General features: G+C 50.4%; 2 protein-coding genes across 7 annotated transcripts in view; both read left to right on the top strand.

Annotated features, from left to right (window-relative positions):
* The first annotated feature begins 170 nt into the window (after nt 1–170).
* On the top strand, nt 171–16,207 carry JMJD6 (jumonji domain containing 6, arginine demethylase and lysine hydroxylase). Of its 3 annotated transcripts, none has more exons than XM_052808648.1 (7): nt 171–443; nt 1,204–1,592; nt 4,559–4,845; nt 6,181–6,316; nt 6,439–6,577; nt 7,243–7,370; nt 16,024–16,207. In XM_052808648.1, the coding sequence occupies exons 1-7, from the start codon at nt 276–278 to the stop codon at nt 16,190–16,192; spliced, it is 1,416 nt and encodes a 471-aa protein (XP_052664608.1). In that variant the 5' UTR covers nt 171–275; the 3' UTR covers nt 16,193–16,207. The 3 variants fall into 3 exon arrangements, with proteins under 3 accessions (XP_052664608.1, XP_052664609.1, XP_052664611.1); XM_052808649.1 differs by lacking the exon at nt 16,024–16,207 and adding an exon at nt 9,047–12,953 and having other exon boundaries at nt 173–443; XM_052808651.1 differs by lacking the exon at nt 16,024–16,207 and adding an exon at nt 8,446–8,974 and having other exon boundaries at nt 173–443.
* A 3,424-nt stretch (nt 16,208–19,631) lies between these two features.
* The window catches only part of MXRA7 (matrix remodeling associated 7), a 31,502-nt gene continuing 26,720 nt past the window's right edge, over nt 19,632–24,413 (top strand). For 2 of the 4 annotated variants that reach the window (XM_052807572.1, XM_052807574.1), the window contains exon 1: nt 19,645–20,178. In XM_052807572.1, coding sequence (XP_052663532.1) covers nt 19,753–20,178 — 426 coding nt within the window. In that variant the 5' untranslated portion in view covers nt 19,645–19,752. Of the gene's footprint in view, nt 20,179–24,413 lie in introns of all 4 variants that reach the window. The other 2 variants (XM_052807575.1, XM_052807571.1) reach the window with 2 other exon arrangements.

The raw sequence follows: 24,413 nt of genomic DNA, 5'->3' as shown, positions 1-24,413 counted from the left end.
GGCCCGGCCGCGCCGTTTCCCAGCGTCGGCCAATCAGCGACGGAGGGCGGGCGAGGCGTGGCGGAAGACGGCGGCTCAGCGAGCCAATGGGAGGGCGGCAGGGGCGGGGCCGCGGCGACAGCGGCGGCAAGGGGGGTGAAATTTCTCGAAGGTGCGGCGGCCGGGCCGGGGAGAGCCGGGCCGGGACCGGGACCGGGACTGGGACTGGGGCCGGGGCTGGGGCCGGGCCGGGCGCGGAGCGGGGCCTGGGGCACGCCGGGGATCAGCGGCGGCGGATGGTGACGGCCCCCAGCGCTGCCTCCAAGACCGCCGCCATGAATCATAAGAGCAAGAAGCGGATCCGTGAGGCGAAGCGCAGCGCCCGGCCCGAGCTGAAGGACTCGCTGGATTGGACCCGCCACAACTACTGCGAGACCTTCCCCCTCAGCCCCGCCGCCTGCAAGGTCCGCCCCGGCCGCGCCGACCCCGCCTCGCCTGAGGGGAACGGGGGGGGGGGGGGGGTGATGCGGCTCCGAGGAGATAGGGAGGCCCTGAGGGGAATGGGGAGAGGGGGGACACGCCACGACGGGGGGGGTCTTGAGGGGATTGGGGAGGCCTGAGGGGAAGGGGAGGCCGGGGGAAGTCTGATGGGAACGGGGAAAGGGCCCTTCCTTGAGGCCGGGGTTGCCTTAGAGCCGGCGGAGCTCCCTGGGGGTGCCGGGGCGGGGACCCTGAGGGAGAGCGTCAGGGCGGGGAGGGGGAGGCCGACCGGCACCCGCGTTTTTTCCTGCCTCCACGTGGCGAGGGGTGCGGGGAGATCCGGGCCCCGTCGGGGTGGGATGGGCACCCTCAGTGCCGGGAGCGCCCACGTAATTCCCAGGCGCCTTCCCCGGGGGCGGCGACGGGGGGGAGGGGGGAAATGCAGCCAGGGACGTGTCAGCCGAAAGGGCAGGGGTGGCCCCTCCGCCTGGGGAGTTACCGCGGTGAGGAGGAGTGCCAAAGGGCTTCAGCCTGCTGGTGTTACTGATGGGCGCAAGGAGCGCGGCACGGGAGATGGGACTGCAGCGTCGGTGAGCTTAAAATAACACATCGGCAGCTTGATACCCTCGTGGTGTGTGGAGCGAAGTGTGAGCGTGAAGCTCCTCCACACTGACTTAGAAAGCGCAGCTCTAGGATGCTAGTCTGTCCTAATATCTGTTCTGTATTCCTCTCTTGGTTTCACAGGATAACGTGGAGAGGGCAGATGCACTCCAGTTAACAGTGGAGGAATTTGTTGAGCGTTACGAAAAACCTTACAAGCCTGTAGTCTTGCTGAATGCCCAGGTGGGCTGGTCTGCCCAAGAGAAGTGGACTCTGGAACGACTGAAACGCAAGTATAGGAACCAGAAGTTCAAATGTGGGGAGGACAATGACGGTTATTCTGTGAAGATGAAGATGAAGTACTACATAGAGTATATGGAAACCACGCGTGATGACAGCCCGCTCTACATCTTTGACAGCAGTTATGGAGAGCATCCCAAGCGCAGGAAACTCCTGGAGGACTACAAAGTGCCCAAATTCTTCACTGATGATCTGTTTCAGTACGCAGGGGAGAAACGAAGACCGCCTTACAGGTACAGTACAGTGACAGTAACATAAAAGTAGGTATTTTCCATCTCGTTAGCTGTTCTTAAATAGGTATGATTAACTTATGTAAAACAAAGTGATAGCTTTATGTCTGCTCTTTTGAAATGAGCATACATCCGTAACCCAGAGGGAAGGAAAGGCAAATTTGTGTATCACAATTGCTGGTTCTGCCCCAGTGTTGCCACAAGTTTGTGGGTTTTTTTCTTTTTTTTTTTTTTTTATTAAGTCAGTTTGCCTCACTTTTTAGATTAAAAAAACCATTTACATAGTTACTGAAAGTTATGAAGATTAATTTCTTGCTATGTGTGCCTTCTGGCTTTCAAATTTTAAGTACCTCAGGACTAGCTTCTGGGTTTTGCACCAGTGGCTTATGTACAGTGTGGAATTTTGTTTAATTATGAGTCAGTCCTTTTAAGGTAAAGATCTTAAGCTAGATTAGTTTGAAGTGTGGAGACTAGTTCTTAGCTCCCCTTTAGATGATTTTGAGAGAGAAAACAATATTTCACATCTCTGTAGTCTTTTCAGCTCTTTTTTTGCATCTGATTGGAAAAGGAGTGAAATGACACTTCATTCCTGAAATCAAATGCAACAACCTTGTATTTGGGCTGTTAGATACAAGGGTGATTTCTGTCTACATTATTATAATGCTTCATAGCAGTATGAGCATAAGCTGAACCCTCCCAATTAATTAAAGTCTTTACAGCGACGTTATAATTGTCAGAGAATGCCTTGCCCTTCAAGTGACATGAGGCTGTGATGTGGGTGTTTTAATTGTTTGGGTTTTTTTAAAGGAAATGGAACAAGTAACGAATAATGGTTCTCTTCTCTGCAATCTCTCACATGTCTGTAGTCCAGTTGTGCTTTTGCAGGAGTAAAGTGTGAAACTCATTCTATTTAAGATCATTAAAGTAGGTGTTTTTACAATGTTGTAACAGACTTTTTATAATTCACTTCTAAGAAGAACATGCAATGCTGTGATTAAATGCAAAAGCACATCAGGTGTAGTCTCTAGTAGAAACTGAATACAGTTACAGAACTGGGAATCATTTATCCAAGTTATAGGTAAACTAGATAATCTGGTTGTGACTCGGTTATATTGCTATCTCTTTCCCCCACACCCTCCCTACCTACAGGCACATGCTGAGCTCCTTGCTTGTGATCTTGGTATTCACAATTCCTGTGCTTTGTTCTGGAAAATGCGGGTTGGTTTGAGGCTGTTACCATTTTTTGAGAGGCGAGTGATGCAAGGAGCATACTGATGCCTCCTGGTGTTAGGGGTTTCATTTAGGTACAGAAACGGATGAAGAGTCCAGTAGTTTAAGAGCATAATTGAAAATCCAACAGGAAGTGTTGCTTTCTAATCACATGATGAGGATATGAACTGTCCAGGTGAACCTCTGGATTGAGAGGTGTGTGATAGCGTATAGATCTTAAAGTAAGAACTTGTGCTATTTAGAGCATCTTCACTGGAGTTGTTCCTCTTTAAAATAAAGGCAGTAATTTTTGGAAGCCATTTACTGAAGCAGCTATTTTAGTTTGCGGGAGGGGTGAGGTTTGGGTTTTTTGCTTTTAGATTGAAGTTACAGGTTGTGAAGTTCTTAATGGTAAATTTGATGTCTTATGGCAAAATGGGTTATGTTCATTGTAAATTAAGTGCCTGGAGGAAGATGCTGGTAAATGGCAGTGTTGCTAAATAAGGGGTTTAAAATCATCTGCGTGTGTAGATTCAGGTTATAGTCAGTATTGAACAGTGCATCTGTCTGCGTACCAGACAGATCTTTGTTTCACTTCTTCTGACTTGTTAGTAAAAGCTTTGACTGTTCTGCTTGTGGTTTAATCAGCTTTCCAAGGCTAATATGAATCTAAAGAGTGAATTGACAATAGAAGTGACACACACCTGCTTATTTACGTTTTTATGGCTCCTTTGTGGAGTAGGAAGAGCACAGCTTGATAACCAAACTTACAGTCCTACAGTTGGTGTTAGCAAATGATACTTGAGAACAAGCTTAATTTACACCTGCATTGGAAAAGGGAAATGGAGAGTTTGCTCACTTTCAGTAGTTTTCCGAACCTTTGAACTCCTCTTGCTGGGTATCACCTGCCTGTCAGCCACACGATGGTGGGATCTTGTTGGTGCTTTAGTTTCTGTTGCCCATTAAACAATTACTGCCATTTTTTTCCTCTTGATGCCTGATATTAAGTCACCTCACTTACACTGCTGTATCTGGTATGGTAGATCTTACTGTTCTGTTACAGGGCAAGTGAGCAATTGAAGGTGCTGCCGCTGTTAAACATGTATAGTGGATAAAGTTCTCTATTGGGAGAAATAAACTTTGCAAATGGGGAATGAGAATATACACACCAAATCCTGAATGGTCACTGGAGAATAAGCTTCATCTAGTTAAATGTTAGAATGAACAGCCTGTTGTAAATGAACAGAAGGCATAGAGGGAGGCCAGAGTTGTGTAACTTTGCTCAGTTCTTTACTTATATTGCCTTTTGTTTGTTCCTCATTGTTCTGCAGTTCTGGATCCGTTTATGAGTAGCAAATTTTAGAAAAACAGAGGATTAGGAGAATCCCCCTGCATAGTAAGAATCCTAATGCAGGCTGTTGTGACTTAATCACATTCATAAACCTTGAAATCACTATATATTTTATGGAAGAACTGTTTAAACAAATTACAGCTAAGAAATATAAAAGGTATCTTCACTTTCTTGTCCCAGAGTCATCCCTGTCCCATTTCATGTTGGGTTTTAGGTTAAACCCATGTTGTATCTTTTTGCTGTAGCTTGAGCCTAACAACCTCAAGAAGGTAAATGAAGGAACTGTAACCACCTTGATTTCTAACTGTGTGTAAAATTAACAGCTGTAATTTTCTGTCTAAAATGAAGAAAAGAGAAGGTACCTACTTGCTTGCTCTATAACTAAAGGATTTCATCCCCCCCCATGCAGGTGGTTTGTGATGGGCCCACCTCGTTCTGGAACAGGAATTCACATCGATCCCTTGGGAACTAGTGCATGGAATGCCTTAGTCCAGGGTCATAAGCGTTGGTGCCTGTTCCCTACCAGCACTCCCAGAGAGCTGATAAAAGTGACGCGAGAAGAAGGAGGGAACCAGCAGGATGAGGCTATCACTTGGTTCAATGTCATATATCCTAGGACGCAGCTCCCCACCTGGCCCCCTGAATTCAAACCCCTGGAAATCTTACAGAAACCAGGCGAGACAGTCTTTGTGCCAGGTATGTATGAATCTCTGCAGTAAGGAAATATGGGAGAGAAAAGCATGTTTTTAACATTTGTGTGTAGTAGAGATGAAGAGAATATTTCAGCTTTCTTATATGGCCCATCTCTTACAAAAGAACCTATTCTGAGCTGTTTCAAAAGGGATATATGTTGCAAGGCACATTTTCAGACCATTCAGTTATTTTTCTGAGTGTCCTGAAACATATATGGCCTGTAGCATAGGGTTGCATGTGGTACAGATGACAAAACAAATGAGACCTGAGTTGCAGCATCACAGGAGTGTGATCCTGAACTAAACTGCAGTAATAGGGAAGTGTCAAAGCTTAAAAAAATAGAGGTGTTTGAGTACTAGTAACTCTTAGACAAAGATGTTTGAGTTTATATACACTGTAGCATCCATGACTGAATTTTGTAGCTTGGGTAGGCTGACTGCCTATGAGTTTTTCTTAGCTGTGGGAAAAGAACTACTTAAAGGCACTGACACTTTCCACCCACCTCTCTGTGGTTGTGCTTCATATTGCATTTGAAATCAAAAGCTAAAGAGAGATCTGATAAAGATGCCATTCTCTGAGTGGCTGCACACTGTGTGCCTATTATAACTGGGAGGTGAGGTGGCTAGTGGGTGAAGCGGTTGAGTTCATTGCCAAATTCTAACCTCTAAATCTTGCGTCGTTTTTGTGCAGCATGGCTGATAGCTTCTATCCACATTGCTTGACTTTAACATACAGCTGACTTCATGTTTGAAGAGTGCCTTGTGATTGTCTTGGCATTTACTAGTGACTCCTCAGTGTACCTTCTGTTAAGATTTTGTAGCTGTCGGGTTCCATTAAACTGTTTCCTTAGTCTTTTTATGAGGTTATAAGTGGGTTGTAAGAACACCACTGTCTATTTTTATCCTGTGTGGGGAAACAATTTTGTGTCTATTTTTAAATGAAAGGTTAGTCTGTAGTCATAAGAACCTTACTAAATCAGCATGGAAAGTGCTCTCCAGCTTAACAGAAAGGGTCTCTGTGTGGTCTGGGTTACAATGGCTCTTCCTATTAAATAAGCCATCAGTAGCCAGTGTGTTGCTGTCAAGCCAGATCTTCAGTACTGTTCATGAGCTGGATAATTTGGTTAGAGCGTTGAGCAGCCTTCTGTAACAAGAATCTGTAAAGCATTGGTGCAAATGCTGAAATAAGACTGAGGAATGTTGACATGGTGGCAAACTCACCTGGGTTTGGGAGATAAGGTCCAATTTCCACCTGTGCTATGGGAAAAGTGTTCACGGCTGTTCTTGAACTTGGTTTCTGCTATGTAGCCAGAAATGGTCATTGGTGTTGTATTTACAGGTGGCTGGTGGCATGTGGTTCTCAATCTTGACACAACTATTGCCATCACTCAAAACTTTGCCAGCTGTACCAACTTCCCTGTGGTGTGGCACAAGACAGTAAGAGGGAGACCCAAATTGTCACGGAAATGGTACAGGTAAGAGATTTAGTAGCTTTCTTTTGTATTCTGTATTTAAAACAAAAGACCAAAAACACCCCATTCATTTACATGCAGTGTTACTGTTCAAAGGCTAACCCTGAAATTTCAACTGTATTTAGGATCCTAAAGCAGGAACATCCTGACTTGGCAGCCTTGGCTGATTCAGTTGACCTGCAGGAATCTACTGGTATTGCTTCCGATAGTTCTAGCGATTCTTCCAGTTCCTCAAGTTCCAGCTCCTCAGACTCTGATTCAGAGGTAATGCTTTTTACTGCAGTAGGTGATCCATATCCTGCAATTATATTGTTTTTTCCACACCTGATCATGTGTCCTCATCCTAATATTCATGTCTTATGGAAGAAATTAATGGAAAGCAGCTAAACAAATCAACATGGTGGAGGAGCCTGTGGCCTTAGCAGGTTCTCTTTACTGAAGCCTCTCTTTGTATTGCTAAATTAATTCAGTTTGTTTGATCTGTGTTTATAATATATATAAATCCATCACTCATTTAGCTAAACCGTGCTTGTGTAAAATGGCTGCAAAATGGATGTTTTAAAAATGGGGTGGGGGAACAAGATCCAAAACAGAGACTGTCGGTTATGACAGGTGACTTTTCTAGGCACCTAAGTCCATCAGAAGGCACTGAGTTTGCTCTCAGAAAATTAGGCCCTTGTAGGAGCCAGAAGGAACATATGCATTGTCTTGCCCCAAGCCAGCTTACTCAGTGATGAAATCTAAGAACATACCTGTTCCTGATTTTTAAACACTTAATTTAAAATTTATTTCATGTGTCTAATCTAAAATAGTACATTCTTTGAATATTGATTATTCAGGGTTGCTGAGGTAGATCTTATGGTGAATTCCACAGCACAAACAGTTTACTAGGTTTCTCTGAATTATGGTTTCATCTCTTCATACTTCAGTGTGACTCTGGCTCTGAGACAGAGGGGATGATGCACCGGAGGAAAAAGAGGAGAACATGCAGTATGATGGGTAACGGTGATACAACTTCCCAGGACGACTGTGTGAGCAAAGAGCGCAGCTCCTCCAGGTGACCCGATGGCAACTGTTGTTTTTAAACGAGCAAAAGACAATACAACGCAGAGCTGGCAGACTTCAGATAGGGTGATTCGTCAGAACAGAGGGATGGAGAGCAAGGGATTCCTTACAGAACATAAAGCAGTTAGCCAGTGCTGATATCTTTCCTCCATAAATTATTTTAATTATTCCAAACTGAAAACTTAAGATTCTTGATTTTTTTTTAAATGAGGTTTTTTACTTTATTTAATAAACAGTTTTATTACTTTTCCTAGTTGTCACTTTTAACAAAGTATTTTATTTTTGTTTAATGGGAGAGGTGGGATATTTTAACTGTGCTCTTCAGAGAGCAGAAATGAATAGTAAACAGTTAAAAATGAGGAATGATCAGGCAAGACTCAGGTTTCGATGCCTTGTTGTCCAAACAGAAAACCTTCAAGTACTTGTATGGTTTCTCTTATTGTTGCCTGCATTACTTCAATTTGGCCCACTGTTTTATCTGTTAAAGGCAAAATTAATCCCAAATGTCTATGTTTACCTATTTAAAAAAAAAAAAAAAAAAAAAAGGCAAGTTTCTAGTCAGTCTGGAGGGAGGAAACATTAATATTGCAGAACCAAGGCTAGATATTGCATAGGGTAAAGTTGCTGAGGAAGGAAGTTCTCTGGACTTGCCAGGTTAAAAACAGTGAAACACTGGGAATCTGGGAGTATACTGCAAGGAGGAACTTAGAAATTCTTTGCTAAATGAAGCATTTTAAATTAAGCCTACAGCAGAGGCTTGCCAAAATTCTTAAGCAAACTCCTTGCAGTTTGGTTAACCTATGCTGCTGTATTAGCTGCCTGCCTGCATTAGGGTGCTGTCTAGTTACTAAGCTGTTGGATGCTCCAGGTTTGGCATGGATGCAAGTACTGTGGTGACTTACTGTGTGGCCTGCTAAAGAAGGTGTGTGGTAGTGATTTACCTGAGGAAGGCTAGGTTTCCAGTATCATGCCAGACATCCCAGTCTAGTGTACTGCCTAAAGACCTGTTTGCTCCTGTTCGTGTTGCCATTTATCTTGCTGTGATAATGTTGCTCTCTTGTTTTCAGGAGTTGCTCATAACTGAATACAATTGAATTACAAGTACAGAGCGTCATTAAACAGTTGGAGAAAACTGTACTGACTGCTTATTTTGCCTTGGAGGTTTTAACAATTTGTTTGTTACAACACTGTCAAATCCCATTTCAGCAGCCAGTGTGACTTCAGGCAGGGAATGAGCAGCAGGAGATAACAAACTTTAATGCAGACCCTGTTTAAAAAAAAAAAAACAAAGCTGTAAAAATGCAGAGTACATGTGCAGATCTGTTCTTCTGAAAATCCTGTGCATTTTTAAGTTGTTTGCACTTCAAATTTTGAAATTAATACCTTAAATATTAAAAATTAGCATGTTGCCTAGAACATTTGCTTTCCAGGTTTCACTGTTCCTCCTCCTGTATGTAGATTGTTTCACTCTGTGAGGATGGGTGGGCTTTCTGTTCCAGCTGTGTGATGGATTAGTTGATAGAAATGGTTCCAGACGTAAAATCTTACCTAGCTTGTACAGTTCTGTGGGAAGAATAAACATACAATTAACATGCATGCTGCGATCTTGTGTCCTGATATGAGGGGAATGCTATAGTTGTTGACAGGCAGTTGTACTTTTTTTGACAGGATTAGGGAATCTTGTGGAGGCCGCAGCTACCCCTGAAAGATAACAACACCCGCCTAGAGGCAGCTGCCGATCGAAGCTCCGTTAGCAGCCAGCCAGCTCTGTTCTACCCCCTTCTGCTTCTATTTCTCACAGTCCTTAAGTTTTTGTCACTCTTCCTCGATCCAGACATCCGTCTTCATTATGTGCTGTCGAAGGTTGGCTCCTTAATAACTTCTAGGGGAATGCCCCGACTCTACATTATTGTGCAATGCTTTGTCCCCTCTGCGCCCCAAGTGAGTGCACTAATAACCCAGCTTTGGGTAAGGAGATGCCAAGTATTTAATGGTTCATGTAACTGGCAAGGAAGACGACGGTCAGTTTTTAAAGAACTCTTTTTAAAACCAGCAGGTAAATGTAAAAACCTGCCTTGCTTTGACACTGTCATATGTTTACATGTTGTCCTGTACACTTGAGGAAAGGAACACCAGCCCTTTTGGCCTGTCTGAACATCCGGCGGATCTCGCACCAGAATTTCAGGAAGGGAAGGTGGTGTGAATGCTCCAAACACTGAAGCAACTTCAGCGAAGGTGACCACCAACCTGAAGCATCTTTCATGGTCTTAATCTACACGCATACATCTAAGGTGCAACACCTTAACCAGCAACAGTCCATTTCCTTTTGCTCTGTGTCTATTATGATGACTGGTAACAAAGATGCACTAGCACCTTGCGATAGGAAGCTCAATGGAGCAGGAGAATCCTGGAGTTTCTTGCACAGCAAAAACTGTGGGGAAAAAAGTCAGCATTTGCCAGTAACTACAATCCTTTAGGTGCAGGTGTTGTCTTTAGCACTAGGCAACAACTGACAAAGTCTGACTCTTGTATGATAACAACAGTTGCTGGGCTTTAAATACCAAGCAGTAACAGGGCCGTGGGCTTGTTGAGGCCAGTGCAGTTCACATACGTAAATGGCTTTTCTTTGAGGTTATGGATTCAGACGTTTCCGGAACTTCCGGTGCCAATTTTAAAGGACTGGGAGGGGGACATATTGTTGTTTTATGCTTTTTAAAAATGCAATGTGTTGCTTAAGTCTGTGTAGATGCATTTGTATTATGCTGGGTAAAGCTCTCATCCCCAAGGGATCTGTTGGAGCTGCTGGATTTTTTAGCAGGGGTTTGTGCTGGTAGTGTCAGTGAAGAGATCTGGCTGGCTGGCTGAAGGTGTGCTGCATGGAAATGACCCTTCTTCTCTATCTGAACAGCACAGCCAGAAGCTAGCTGGGTTGGGGTTCTTCCTTGGGTACTCTCCTGAGACCTAGGAGGTGGGTATTAGATCTCACTTCAGCTGTTCTTCTTTGGGAGAGGAAACTTGAAAGCAGAAGTGGTGTGTGTGTAGTAAACATGCAATAATGCCCAGGCACTGGTAGCAGAATTAAAAAGCAGATTGGCAGCCTTAACTGTGACTTTCTTATACATGTTGGGTTTGATGGAACCTAGAACATTGCTTGTCTGGGTTTTCTGATCTTTTTTTAACCTTGTCTCTTCCTATTTAAACACTCTCCCTTATTGGAGACTGGGCCATATCCTGTTGTACAAGGGAATCCTGAATATGTTTGTCAGGATCTCTGTTTCTGAATCTTCTGTGCCAGTCACTTTGTGCAGGAGCAGTGTGGTGGTGGAAAAATGGAGAGAGGGAAGGTTTTTTGGTACGCTCTTTAGGTGTCCAGACTCTTGAATTTTCTGTGATAGCCAGGCATAAGTGAGCATGCTTGCTCTGTAGACTGCTGCAGATTCTTCCACAAGATTACTTCATTCAAAAAAAACTTCTCAAACTCCTGGCATTTCTGGCCAAGGTTGCCTTTTTTGCTGCCCGGTTGAACAGCCAGGGAGCCTGCACAATCTGTATGTCTTCTCAGAGCAGGCTGCAGTTGCTGCCTTTGGGAAGAACGTGGGGGCCTGGAGAGGCAAAGGCTCAGAAGTCTCAGCCCTGTCGTGGTGAGGGGAGCCCTTAGAGAACTGTCCACTGCCCTCTTTGGTGGCTTGACAGTTAGTATGTCAGTAAGATGACTTATACTGTAGCTTGCAGTTGCATTTGGCGTGTGTGGTTCAGTTTCACAGTCTTAAAATCTTACATGCATGTGAAAGCCCGATTGCTGTGCCGGGAAAGCCACACCTCTACCACCAGAAGCACAGTGGGAAGATCCAGAGTGCAGACTATTCTTCTGTGCCTATGAACTCTTCCATGGTGTGAAACAAAACAATTTCAGATTGAAGCCTGCGTTCATTTGGCATCCCTTGCAGAAAAGCAGTGTGTTTGAAATGGACTGCAGGCATCGTGATACCAGCGACGCTATACTGACTTCTCCACAAGGCACTTTCTGATATGAAACAAAGGTGTATCTGTTTAGGCTTCCTGGGAATTGGGACTCCTGGGATCTCTGGTTCTTCCGCTTACAGGCTCTTGCCTCAGCCGAACTGGTGAGCTTCTGTCTTTTAGTAGATGAGGAAAATACCTACCTCACAGGGGTGTTGTGAGGCTGAAATGTAATTACTGTGTAAGATGCTTTGAAGTTGTCCTCCCACAAAAAGTGTTCCAGACATCCTAAGCAACCTGAAACTTCCTAACCTGGTGTTAGCTTTTTGTAGCAGAAAACATTGGGGATGTTGTTCAGCACTCTTGGCCACGTGCTGTTCTGTGGTGGCCCTTCCAGAATTGCTGTGTGATACATAAATTGTAGCAGAACAAGGTTTTTTGTTTTCACCAGAGTTGACACTGTTGGCATTTCATGGCCTGCTCTAAACAGGAGGTCCTGCTAGATCGGGATTTTTTTAAAAATAGGACTAGATTAAATTCTCTCTCATCAGGGAGTCAGCTTCACTGGCCTTACAGGAAGTGGGGGAGCTGGTACTTCCCAGGCCCTCGTTCCAGGCCAGGTGAATGAGGAATAAAGTTAAAAACTGTGCTCCCCTTGTGCCTAGCTCCATGCTTGTGGGAGGCTGACTGGGGAGAGTGGGTTTTGTGCTCTCACTTCTCCAGGCTTGTGCTTCTTGGGGCACCCATGTCTCTTGTTCCGACCCCACTGCTTTTGTGTACTGTAGAGCCCCTGGATGTAGCAGGCTGCTGTGGTCCAGCACCCAGACCCGTTTTCTTGAGCCCCAAAGTCGCAGCGCTGCTCTGCCTCAGCCCCGTGGTGGTGCTTTGTGGGCTGCCTTGTTCCCCAGGGACAGGCTTAGAGAGCCGCGTGCTGGGTTTGGACTGTGGGCTTCCCGATTGTACTGTGCGTATTGGTGTCATTGTCCTGCCTGCTCTGGTGAAAGGTAGAGGGATTTGTGAGCTCTGGCCGTGCTTTTGAGTCTGGTAACTGATACAGGCTTGTCTGCTATGACAGTTCAGGAGTAATCGAATAAATACCCTGTCAGAACTGTAGACATGAACAACAGGCGCGCTGATCTTGGCACCTGTTCTCTGCACAAGTGCTGTGGGAGCAGGTGACGCTGAGGAAGCACTGGCATACCTTCCTCCCCTTCCCAGATCGGGTACGCTGGCTCCAGTTTGTCTTCTCAGTTACATTAAGCCTCTCCAAATGCTTAGAACAAAGACAGCAACCTCTTTCATAACTAACCTAGACCCTTTTCCTCCCTGAATCCCCAGCCATCATGGGGCAGGAAGCAAGACCGTTGACTGAATCAAATCTGAAATGCCTGTGTGGGCTGATTGTAATGGGAGGTTTTTGGCACCCCCCTTGCAAAGGGGGGAAGGAAAGAGCTTACTGATTCGTTTGACAGTCACACTGTCAGCTCCAAGCCCTGCCAATGCCATTAGCTGCTTTTATCACCCCATCCAGCAGAGCTGGGATACTCTTAATTGTCTTGTTTGGATGATTGTGTTTTTGCTTTTTATTTTAAATAAAATCAATTATTTTGCATTATCCTGTTGGCTAGTCACTTTTTTTCATATCCTGATCTGAAAAAAAAAACGTACAGGTGTACACCTCTGTTTCTGAAAGTACCACTGTAGCTAAATGGTGTTCGGGTAATAGCTATGGGTGTGCTTTGGGGAATTCCTCTAGCTCTTTCTCGTGTGTGATTAGTACGTCCGTATGGTGAGGGGTGTTTTAGAAGCTGCTGGGGCTGTCGTGGCTTTGGGAGAAGGTTTATGTCAGTAGCTTTGTTACCAGACTGCAATGTGCGCTTTTGCCCCTTCCCCGTCCTCCCCAGGCTGTATTACCAAGAAGCTTTGTGTTTCATCTCTCTTGCCACCTCATACTGGTGAGAGGGAGTTTCAACTTCCAGGTATTGCATGCTGCTTTCGGCTTAGCTTCTAGACAAGGCGCACAGTGCAGAGAGTCGCTGTGGAAGGGCTGGACTCCATGCAGAGAGCCGACCAACCTTCCCCCTCCCCATACCCGGGGATTCAGGGAGAGGACCGCCTCTGAGGGCACTCCTGTGTGTCTGAAGCTGCCTCTTAACAAATTTGGCTCTGTAGTGGAACAAGGATTGGGAAAGCAGAAAAACTTGTATATTGTGTTAGAGAGCTTTGTTGAAACCAGTAACTGTAGGTAAATAAGCTGAAGCCGAGTGTGGGACAGCAGCCTGGAGGCTTTTGAAATATTTATATGAATGTATTGTAGAATGAAACACCTTGAAGAGTAAATGGTTTTGTGGAGACAGCAAGTCTGCTGGTTTCTGCACAAAGCTGTGTCCTTCCTTTCCCAAACACTAATGTAAACACTCCTTGATTACTGTCACCTATAAAACCAATTTTTTTTTTTTTTCTCCTTTCCAAGTGCTCTTCAGAAGACCTCTCCCCGTGCCCTGTTCACATTCTCTGCTAGATACTGGCTAGCTCTATGCAACCAGGCAGTCACAATTAGCAAATAAGCCCCTGTTCTCTCTGTGGGCGCTCTGGGCACATTGGTGCTTGGCATTTAACAAGACCCAATTCCAGAAAATGGTATGAATTGTGGTGGCTGAAAGCTATGTAGAGCCATTGTAGAAATGCTTTTATAACATATCTCTTCTGCTTTTCATTCCCAAGAGAGGCGATTTTGTGTGCTCCCAGCTTCGGGATAATCCCATTGTTCTTCCTAATTCGCAACTACTGCTGGTACTTCCTTCAGTGCTAGTGTGGCCTTGCAATCTGGACTTGATTAACTTTTATTCCTCTGATTTATCTACCTATCTTCCTTTTTGTGACAGTTGCAACCTAATGCCTCATTTCCACAAGGAGGATGGCACACTGATTTTTTAATTGCTACCGGGGAGCCAACAGGACAAGGTTGGGAATGCGAAGGTTGCATTGTCTGTGCTGCACTCTTGCCAATGTTCTTGGTCCTCTCCTCCAGTTTGATGCAAAAGCAAGTAACTACTGCTGTTTCTTTTGTGGCAGTTGGAGAGCAAGTCACAAAGAAAACAGGGCTGCACTCCTACTTGAGTGTTAGGCATGGCACTAAGTAGCTACATGTTTTAAGACTGGTTTGGGATTGAACTAATATGCTTGCAGCATCTCATCTGTTTTTCCAAGACATGTAAAGACTCCTGTGGGACTGCACCTTCTTTGTTTCTGGAGAAGTGGAAATTGAGGCAGGTAAAGCTGATTGGAAATGTGTTCAAAAGGCAATAATCATTCCATGTCCCTTCTGGTTTGAGAGCTGGCGGCTCCCACCTGTATGTGATGCCTGTAATTGTTGTGGGTCCTCTCGTTCAACAAAAGGACCTGAAACTGCGGGGCTGCCACCACAGCAAGTGTCTGTGCAGCCTGATGGGAGGAGGAGGAGGAGGAGGATCAGGGCAGCTGGAGGAGCAGCAGCTGGTCTAGCCGTGTCCCAGCTGTGCTAGCAGGGAAGGCATAACCAAGGCTGGAGGAGAATTTCAGAATTGCTTTTCTGATGCAGTGCTGCCTTGTTTAGACCCAAGGCTGTGTCTTTTCTCAGCTGTGCTGCTGCAGTCAGGACTGGACTGGCTGCCAGTATCCATGAGCTTTTGGTTCACTGTTAGGACCATCAGCTTGCCTTCAAGGGCAAGGCCAGTTGCACAGCTGGTTCAAAACTTTGAAGACCATCAACAACAACTCAGAGCCTGCCTTTGCGCAGGGATTAGACTGGAAAATGAGTTTTAACATGATGGAAGAAGAGCTGTACTGCGTGAGACCAGAGGCCTAGCCTAGCAGAGGGGTTACTAATGGGAGCTTGGGGAGAAAGTATAGAAACAAGGACTCACAAGAGAGCTCTTCGGTAGGATCATTCCTTTCAGTGGGAGCAGGTACAGCCATCCCCACCCTTGTGCTGGCTCAGACCTCTTGGTGAGCTGAACTCTTCTTGTGGTGTTTAGTTTTCTGCCACTTGTGAATTGAACCAGGTCTCTGAGCATTACTGCAGCATCAGAGCTAGCACACAGCCTGGTGTGAAAAAGCAAATGAACAGCCAGCCAGATAGCTTAGTGACCTCCAAACCTGTGTCAGCTGAACAACAGGGCAAGTACACTGACATTTCCTAGGATAGCTTCTAATTTCTGGCATCAACGCAGAGAGGTTGTTGCTGTTCTTGGCAAGGAAAACGTGGTATTGGTGACTGGGAGCATGACTGGGGCTTGCAGAAATAATCTGAGTCTGGACCAGTTATAAGACCAGTCTGTGCCCAAGCTTTACGTGAGGGGAAATGGGTTCTTGGAGGGCCTGGGAACACAGAATCATCTGGAACAGGCGCTGTCTGAAGTCGCTAAGGTGTGTGCAAACCAGCAGCTGCTGCTTTCCCTGCCAGAAACCAGCATCTATCTGCTCACCCCACTTCACAGGATCTTGTAGACCCATGCTTGGGTTGCAGCTGTGGTGGAGAGAGGTACTGAAACTGCTTGCTTCAGCAGACTTTCTTGCTTTGGCTGGGAGGGATGCATCTGTGTAAGCAGAGGACCTCAGAACAGCTACTGCCTGCACAGTTCACAAGCTGCAGGAGAGAGTAAGAACGTGCAACGTGGTAAATCGGGTCATGTTTGTGCCCACAGAAGGCTTTCCCAGCACGTTACACTGGGGAGACTGGGAGCAGCGCTGACCTGGTGGCGTGGGCTGCAGGGAGCCAACCGAGCTAAATCCCTCTTGCAGGCAGATTTGCAGCACAGCATTTTCCGTGGCGGGGGATGCTTCCCGGCGCAGTTGTCACCGCAGCTCTCCTGAATCCTCCTTTGTTGGTAAAGCTCTTCAGCTGTTACCCAGCCCTTTGCTCCCCCCGCTGCAGCCTGGAGCTGACGGCCCTTTATCTAAAAGCAGCTTTTGTGCGGGGCCGGGGCTCTCTCGACAAGCTCTTTCCCAGCCAGCCCCTTCCCTGGCCGCAGCCGGTGCAGGGCTGCTCTCCTCCCAAGAGAGGGCAGCGTGCTCATTCGGTTTCCCCGCTCCGGGCTGCCCACGACAAGGCTGGCACCCCCGGGCTCCAGCCGGACCCCGGGCTGGGATGGGGATGCCGTACCCCGGGAGGATTGCCCTCCCCGAGCCCTTCCACCCTTGCCAGCAGTGTCTGTGCAGAGGCTGCGACAGCCCCTCCGCAGCTCGTCTTCTCCCAGAGCTGGCTGGCAGGAGCAGGGCAGAGATCCCTGGCTGGCAGCCTGCCTGGCTGACCTGGCATGTGAATCCATCCCCTCCTGTCCCGCTGCGTGGCAGGAGCCGCAAGCATTGATCTTGCTGTTGGGTTGCAGTCCCCTCTCAGTTTTGGCGAAACTCCATGACAGCCATCCTTTGGGAGTCCAGTCCAGGCGGCTGTGGCACCAGCCCAGCTCCAGGCAAGCGCGAGAGAGTTACCACCAGCTTCCACGGGCCACCTGCTCTGCCAGACGTCAGGTTTTCCCATCCACCTTGGCAGTTTGGAGAGACAGCAGCATGTTTTTATGAGTGAGTTGATGGGGGAACCATACAGATAACCCTCTGTCCCTCCCAGTGGGAGCCTTGCTACATCAGGGCAAGCTTACTCCATCCAGTCGCCTCTGGAGAGCCACGGAGGGGACAAGTCGGTATCACACAGGACCTGCTGGGCCTGGTTTCTGCTTGGGAGACCATCAGATCATATTCTGCAGGATAGTCTAGCTCTTACCCCAGGTCTGGACGTGGGGAGCTGAGCCCCGTTGCTGATTCTGCTGCCTTGTTGCTGTATGTAAGGACGCATTCCTGCAGATGTGTCCTTGATGCTCCTGGCTGTTGCTCTCAAGACCGGGAGTGTTGTTTTTCAGAGGTGCCGGAGCGCTGCAGTTCTCACAACTCCTACGAGCGCGACAAGTTCCAGCAACCTGATAGTGAATCACTGCAGGGCCAAAGGCAGAAGCCGCTAGCAGTCTTCTCTGGCTATAGCTCCTGTTTGGTTCCCCCATCAGTGATCTTGATCTCAGAAGCAGCTGTGAGGGCCAGGGCCTCATATTTTGAGGCAGTGATAAATCCTGCTTGGGAGGGTACCCACTGAAGGGCTCGGTCTCTGCACTGGCTTAATGCAAGCCACATGCCGCCACATGCCACCACATGCCTGCACGGGCAAACACCCCCTAACAGACTTCCAACCGAGAGCTATGGAAAATGTACAGTGCCAGGGAAAAAGAGCAGGGGATGTCCTGGATGTTGGCAGCAATCGAGGGCACTGCAACAGCTGCAAACGTGGGCATCAGTGTGTAAGGCCAAAACACCCCAAGTCACCCTACTAGCAGACCACGGTGCCCAGTCTCTGGCAGTCTCACCCAAAATTCCTCCTTGTCCCCAAATCTAACAGTCTGCCCGAGCACAGGAGCAAAGACCCAGTCCCGTGAGTTTCCCCACCCTGGTTCTGTCTCTAGCTGTGAGCAATTTCCAGGCCTCAGGGGAAGTCTCAGAAGGCAAGTGATGCATTGGATTCGGGACCGTGCCTTCGTGGCTACTGCAGGTGGTCAGCTCAGCTCCAAGGTTACTTAAAAAACAGAAGAAATACAAACAAACCTGATTAACTGCTGATTCCCAAACTGCCTTCCCAAACACACAGTGACGTATCACATACCCAAGGCCGTGCCAGGCTCTAAATCAATGATCACCTTGTTCTGTTGGACAGGCTCTGCCATAAACACTTTGTCTGAGGTTCTTTGCTCCTTCTGCCCCTGGAAGGGTCTTCCAGAAGCTGCTTGAGAGAGAATTTCAGTCTCGCAGTACTCCAGACCCATTTATACCCCTTTGTATTGATCTGGTGGAGCAGTCCTGGCTGTCACATCCCTTGTGCTTTTCCACTACTTCCCTCTAGCAAGTCAAACTTTTGGAAGCCAGTAGCTTCACCAAGCTAAAGAGTGGATTTGGACAGGAAGGGAGAACAAGGGACCAAATATACATCAAAAAAGGTGCTGAACCAGACAGCACTGTGACACTACCATCTCTGGATGTTCTGGCTGAGCTCTAGAGCAGCTCTGATGGTCGGGGCCCAGGAAAAGCAAAGCTATTCAAGAGAAGGGAAGATAAGTACCATGGTTGGTTGTTACTAAGAATACAATTATCCATACGCTAAGATTGCCTGCCTGATAAGATTACCAATAAAGACAAATCGCAGTGAGGATCATGGCTTCACTTCCTTCCTCCCGCCCCAGGGATTTAATCCCGTCTTTGTTCGTGTTTTGTTTTTAGACAGTCAATAAAAAACTTTGCTCCCGGAGATATCTCCAAAGCCTTTTCCCTGGAGGAAACTTTGGGGGCAGATTCCCATGTCTGCTCCCCTCGCACGCAGCTGGGAGAAAGCTCCATGCTGCTTTTACCCTGGCAGGAATAGCTTAGGCCTTCTAATTTCAGCCTGCTCTGTAAAAGGTTGGCTAATCTTCCCAGCAGTCTCAAGAGGCAGGAAATCCTTGGTGGCAGAGTCTGGAAGGACTTGACAACCCCTTGGCCAGTCTCCTTGCCAGCTTCTGATGGCTTTTGAGCACATCCCGTTTTTTAAGCCTCCTGTTTTCCAGACATCCCAGTAGCAAAGTGCTCAGGGGGAGGCTCTCGCAGCCCAGCTGCTCTCAGCACCCACTTACCTGGTGGGTGCGACAGCAGTTTATGAGTGCCACCAATATCGCCCACAGCTCCTGAGGAAGGTGGAGCAAAGCTCTGAAGCTTGGTGGAGATGCGCTGCCAGATGCTCCTCGCCGAGGAGAGTCAGGACAGACTTCCCTCGACCTGCCAGCTCCTCTGCTACCCAGCCAAGGGCTAACAAGGTGTAAATGCTCATTAAACACTACATGGAGGCCAGCTGACACCCCAACCTGCACAGAGCTCCCTGAGCTCACCAAGCTGTGGGTGCCTCTCTGCCCACAGCGAGCATCCCAGGAGGCAGAGACCTTTCCAAGTCAAACAGTTACAAATGATGCAAGCGACGGGGCAGAACGGTCCGGCAATGACTTTTGGGGTATAGGGCAGTGTCTAATGAAAGGTCCTCCTGTCCCAAGCCAGACACTGGCATCAAGGATAGCCGGCGCTGCTTGCAGGCAGCCTTCCTCACCCGGACCCTTTGCCGAAATCCCACCCGTGGCTGTGGATGGGTGTGCACCCCGGGAGGGGGTGGGAATAGCTCCGGCTGCCGGCTCCGTGCGGGAGGTGGGTGCCGAGGCCGGGGAGAAGGGGGGGCCGGGGCTGTGGGCAGGGCCCAGGCAGATGACGCCGGGTAAAGCCGGCTGAGAGCCTGCCCAGCCCCGCCGCAGGCCGAGCGGGCTGGCCGCGCACCCTCCGCGGCCGCGCAGTCGGGTCGGGCGGGCTCCGGTAGCAGGATGGACGTGACCGTGGACTTGTACCTGGCCGTCCCGCTGCTCTTCACCGTCCTGGCCCTCGTCCTCGCCTCCGTCTTCGTGAGGCTGCGGGGAGGCGAGGGGGAGAGGGCGGCGGAGCGGCCCCGGGAGCCGGTAGCGGCGGAGCCGGCCCGGGAGGGCGGCCCCGGCCCCGGGGGCGAAGCGGCGGCGGAGGGAGCGGGACCGGGACCGGCCGAGGGGCCGGAGGACGAGGGGGGCCGGGTGCCGGTGGAGGAGGTCGGGGCGGGCGAGGAGGGGAAGGAGGCGGCGGCTACCGAGCAGCCGGAGGCGGCGGCGGCGGAGCCGGGCCCCGCGGCCGAGCCCGGCCCCGCGGCGGCCGAGAGCATCCCCCGGCAGCCGCCCGCCGAGCCCCGGGAGCCCGGGCAGCGGGAGGATGCGGAGAGCAAGGTAAGGTCGGCTCCCTGCGGAGCCTCTCCCCGTCCCCCGGGACCGCTGGGGTCCCCGCAGCCGGTGTCCCGTCCCCGTCCCCCGCGGTGTCCCTTCCCGACTGCCTCCGTCCCCGCGGGAGGGGCTGGTGCCGGCGGGTGGCAGGGCGGGAGGGCAGCGCCCGGGGTTTTCCTCTAAAACAAGAGAGGTCCCGGCAAAAGCCGGGTTTTGCCCTCGGGTGGGGACGAGCCCGTTGTCCCCGAGGGCGGCAGCGGGGTGGGGGGGTGGTTGTTTCGGGCTCCTTTCCACCCCCGCCCCCCCCCCCCCCAAGGTATACTCTTAAAAATAATCGAGATAGTGAAGATTTAAGGGAGGAGAGGCGTGTGTCGGTGTGAGCCTCTCCTGTCTGCACATCCAGCCCCTGGGAGTCTTCTCCTTCTCCCAAGAGCTCATCCAGGTGCTGGCGGGTTGGGGGTGTTTATTCTTCCCGTCTGCATCCTCTTTCTGTGGGTTGCAGCAAACTGTCCCTTTGCCAGCACCGGGTTCCCTTACGCTGTCCCCGGCTGGCTGTCCTCGCCAGCCCCAGGGGAAGGGACTGCCGTCCCCCTCCCTCCCAACCCCAGCAGGACGCTGGCCCCAAGGTCTGACCCCTGGCTGAACTGGGGGGGGGCTGGTGGGGGCAGCGATGCCTATAAACACCTGGTAAATCCTCCTCGGGCACTGGATCTTGTTTAAGAATAAAAGGGTGACCCAGTGTCCATGGAAAAAGCTTGCTCGGCTCTTGCCCGGCTCGGATGGGACTCGGTGACAACCCGAGGTGCCTGAATTCCCTGTGTCAGTGCCTTCTCCCAGGGTGGCCCCTTGTCCCAGTGGGGGGAAGTGAGTAATGGGGTGGCTCAGGAATCCAGAAGCGATGTGTCGTCCGTGCGCAGGCAGCGTGGTTCGGCCGGGGAGCACAGGCCTGGGGCCCAGGCGCCTGCTGGCTATTATTAGCAGCATTTGTAATCCTCAGCGACTGTATCCAGGCTGCCGGGCAGTGCGTAGACAGCCCTTGCCTTGGAAAGCATCGCCACTGGCTCGCTGGACGGCCTTGGGCAAGTCCCAGGGGGTTGTGCACTCCCTTCTGTACCGTGATGCTCTGCAACGCCCAGGGTGAGCCCTGAGCTGCTCTCAGGGCTGGGACATGGGTCTGTCTCCCTGTGCTCCTCTCGCTTCCCCTTGTTGTTTCTGAGGCTCGGAGCTCTCCCTCTCCCCTTCCCCACACCCCTTGGCCATGGGTATAGCTCTCAAGCAGCCCCCTCCCTCGTCCCGGCATGCCAGAAGCCACGTCTGTCCCTCTGCCCTGTGATTTATTGGTGCCTTTGAGTACCAGGATCTCTGTCAAGCTGGAGGGCCGCTGGGCTGCCGTTAGCCAGCTGGGTCCTGGCTGGGCTAGCTCGGCACCAAAACTGGCCACCTGGCCGGAGCTGTTGTGGGGCCTGGGGCATACCCAGCACTCTCTGATGAAGTGCAGCACCCCGTCAGGACAGATGGCCATATCCAGTGCTGCCAGAGCTCACGGGTTCCTCTGATGTCTCGCTAGCTTGAGTCTTCTTGGGAATGTTTCTCTTCCCTTCTGGCTGCTCTTCAGTCCCAATTTCTTTGAAAAGGCACTGCTGCGATGCTTGTTGCCTTCAGAGATGGGCTCAGCTCTTTTATCCCCACTCGGGTGCAGGTGCGGTAACGGGGTGTTGCATGCCTGGAGGTGAGCCCTTACCCAAGGCACAGGGAATCTTGTGTCCTCCAGGAGCCTGACTGGGCCTGGTGGGACTGGGGTCTCTGCTGCGCTGCCCTCAGCCCCTCTTACAGCAGAGCAAAGGGGACACTGGAGCTGAGTAGGGTCCTTGCCAGTTTTTCCTCCTGGGAAATGGTTACCGCACTGTAGGAGCAAGACAGGACAAGTTGCCCTGGACCTAAGCAGTGTCTCTTTGGGAAGGACAGGGACCGGGCGGTGGCTGCGATCTGGGTGGTGGTGGAGAGCAGTGGGAAGGGGGAGGGATGCTTCTCGCTGCTGAGTGAGTGTTTGGGAGCGCTGGCCCGCGCGTGATCTCGCGGCTGCCAGGACTGCTCGGCGCAGGCTGCCTGGCCGGGGCTGGCGGTCCCACGGTGCTGGGTGGCACGGCGGAGGGAGTACGTGCATTTCCAGCAGGCGCTGCACACATGTGAGCAGGGAGCAGTGCCCGGGCTGCTGATGTGGGAGCTGATCCTGCGGGCAGAGTCGGGGAGACCCTCCACAGCTCTGCTGAGTCTCCACTGGCTCCCCCGGTTTTGTTCCCTGCAAATATCCTCAAAATTGCTTTCTCCTCCAGCAGTGCTTAGGCCAAAGCCCAGCAGATGTTACAGGCAGGGATGGGACTGACCTTGGGCAGAGCAGCGAGTGCTTTGCAGGCGGCTGCTGGTGGAAATGTGCCCTATCAAACCCATCTTGGCTCAGCTGAGGGCTGCAGTCCGCTGATGTGACTCAGCAGGCGAGGCTCCCAGACATTGTCCGCTCGGCTGCGGGCTCCCGGCGGTGTCAGAGCTGCTGCAGGCTCAGGGCTTCTCGATACATTAGCAAGCAGAGGGCTGTGCTCGGCACTCGGAGAGCTTTCTTGCCTTTTTTTCCCCCCCCTCCTGTTTGCTTAGCACATACTGCGCCAGGCTGGTTCGGATTCACTGCAGCCATTAACCACTCGACCAAAATGCTGATGGATGAACCCGCTTGGGGAGAGCAGCCTTGGTGTGTTTAATGGCTGGCTGGAGCTGTGCACCCCGCTACCTCTTTCCTTCCCTTCTCCCTGCCTCTGCAAACCAGTATCTGCTGGGGCAGCTGCATAGCTCAGCTTCCCTCCTGCTCCCACCTCCCACAAAGGCAGCCTGTGATGTGAAACCGGCTGGTTAAAATCAATGTGGGTCGGGGCTTCCCTGCCCCTCTCTGGGAGGAACGGACCGTTGCAGCATTGTGCCCACAGCTATAAAATGAAGTAGTGGCAGAGCAGGGAAAGGAGCCTAGGAGTTCTTGTTACCATTAACTGCTGGTAGTGATTCTCCTTGTCTCTGCTGGCTCCCATCACTGAAAAAAAGTTAATTAGTGTGTCGCTGTCTGTTCTCATCCCCATCCCCAGCTTGTTAACGGATGAGGCAGTGCTGTCAAAGCGATCCCCTAATGAAAAGCTGTTGGGTGGGAGCCACAGTGTCACTAGAGCTGCTGAGTCTGGTTCTGGCGAGAAATGGTCAGAAAACTTCAATTCTGTAATGAGTATTTCTGTCCTGGAAATGGCAGATGGCAGGGACAGGGCAGGGTTTTCCGTGGTGGTCCAGAGCCACTGCTGGGATGCCATCCTGGCCAGGATGCTCTGGAAATGGGGAGGGCGAGCAGGCAGTGCCAGGCTCTGCTGGGCACGGCAGCCTGGCTGGTTTGCCAAGGGTTAACCGCAGCTGGTGGCTTCAAAGAGAGCAGGGTCAAGTGGGTGACAGTGGGGAGAGAGGGGACAGTTCTGGAGGTGATCTGGCAGGGGGGGACTTGTACTCAGAGGTGCCCAGCTCGCCCTGGCCAGGGAGTCATGCAAACGCTGCCTGACCGGGGCAGCGTGCGGTGCTGTCACCTGGATAGCAAAGGCGCGAAGGGGGTGTCACCTGCCTCTTCTGCAAAGCTCCTGGCGCCTTTCCCCTGTGTTCCCCCACCCCCATCTGTGCCTTCCCGGGGGCTCCTGGCACCTCTGGACACACCAGGCAGCAGAAGCACAAACCACCCAGCTCTCAGCAGGGACCCTCTTTAAATTTAAGAAGTCAGCATCTCCCTCTCTAATACCTCCTACTGCCTTCCCCGTGCCAGAGGGGAGAGGGTGTCTAATTAGTTTGGCTTTAATTGGCAGCTGTGCAAGCTGCCTCTGCGTTGCCATAGGGCTGGGGCAGGAGCTCTGCCGTCCCACGGCGTGGTGGGGAGGGATGCCACGATGTGCTACCCCTCGTCACAGCCTTGGCAGCGGCACGGGCCCCTGCCAGCAGGATGCAGGACTCTCCGGCAGACTTGTAACTGCTCGGATGCGCCCCAGCTCTCACCCAGTGCAGTCTGTGTTGATAACAAACGCATCATCTCTTGCAGCGGCTGCAAATTGGGAAGCGAGGCAGGACGTGTGTCACCCCCCCCAGGGAGCCTGTGCACGTGTCATGCCCTCCTCTGCATCCCAGCCATGGGGTCGGAGCACAGGGCTGGTGCTGGGATGTGGTGTGGGGCA

Source organism: Harpia harpyja, chromosome 14, assembly GCF_026419915.1.
Source record: "Harpia harpyja isolate bHarHar1 chromosome 14, bHarHar1 primary haplotype, whole genome shotgun sequence".
Lineage (NCBI taxonomy): Eukaryota > Metazoa > Chordata > Aves > Accipitriformes > Accipitridae > Harpia > Harpia harpyja.
The sequence above is the reverse complement of the archived record's forward strand: the minus strand, read 5'-3'. Positions and strand labels throughout refer to the sequence as shown.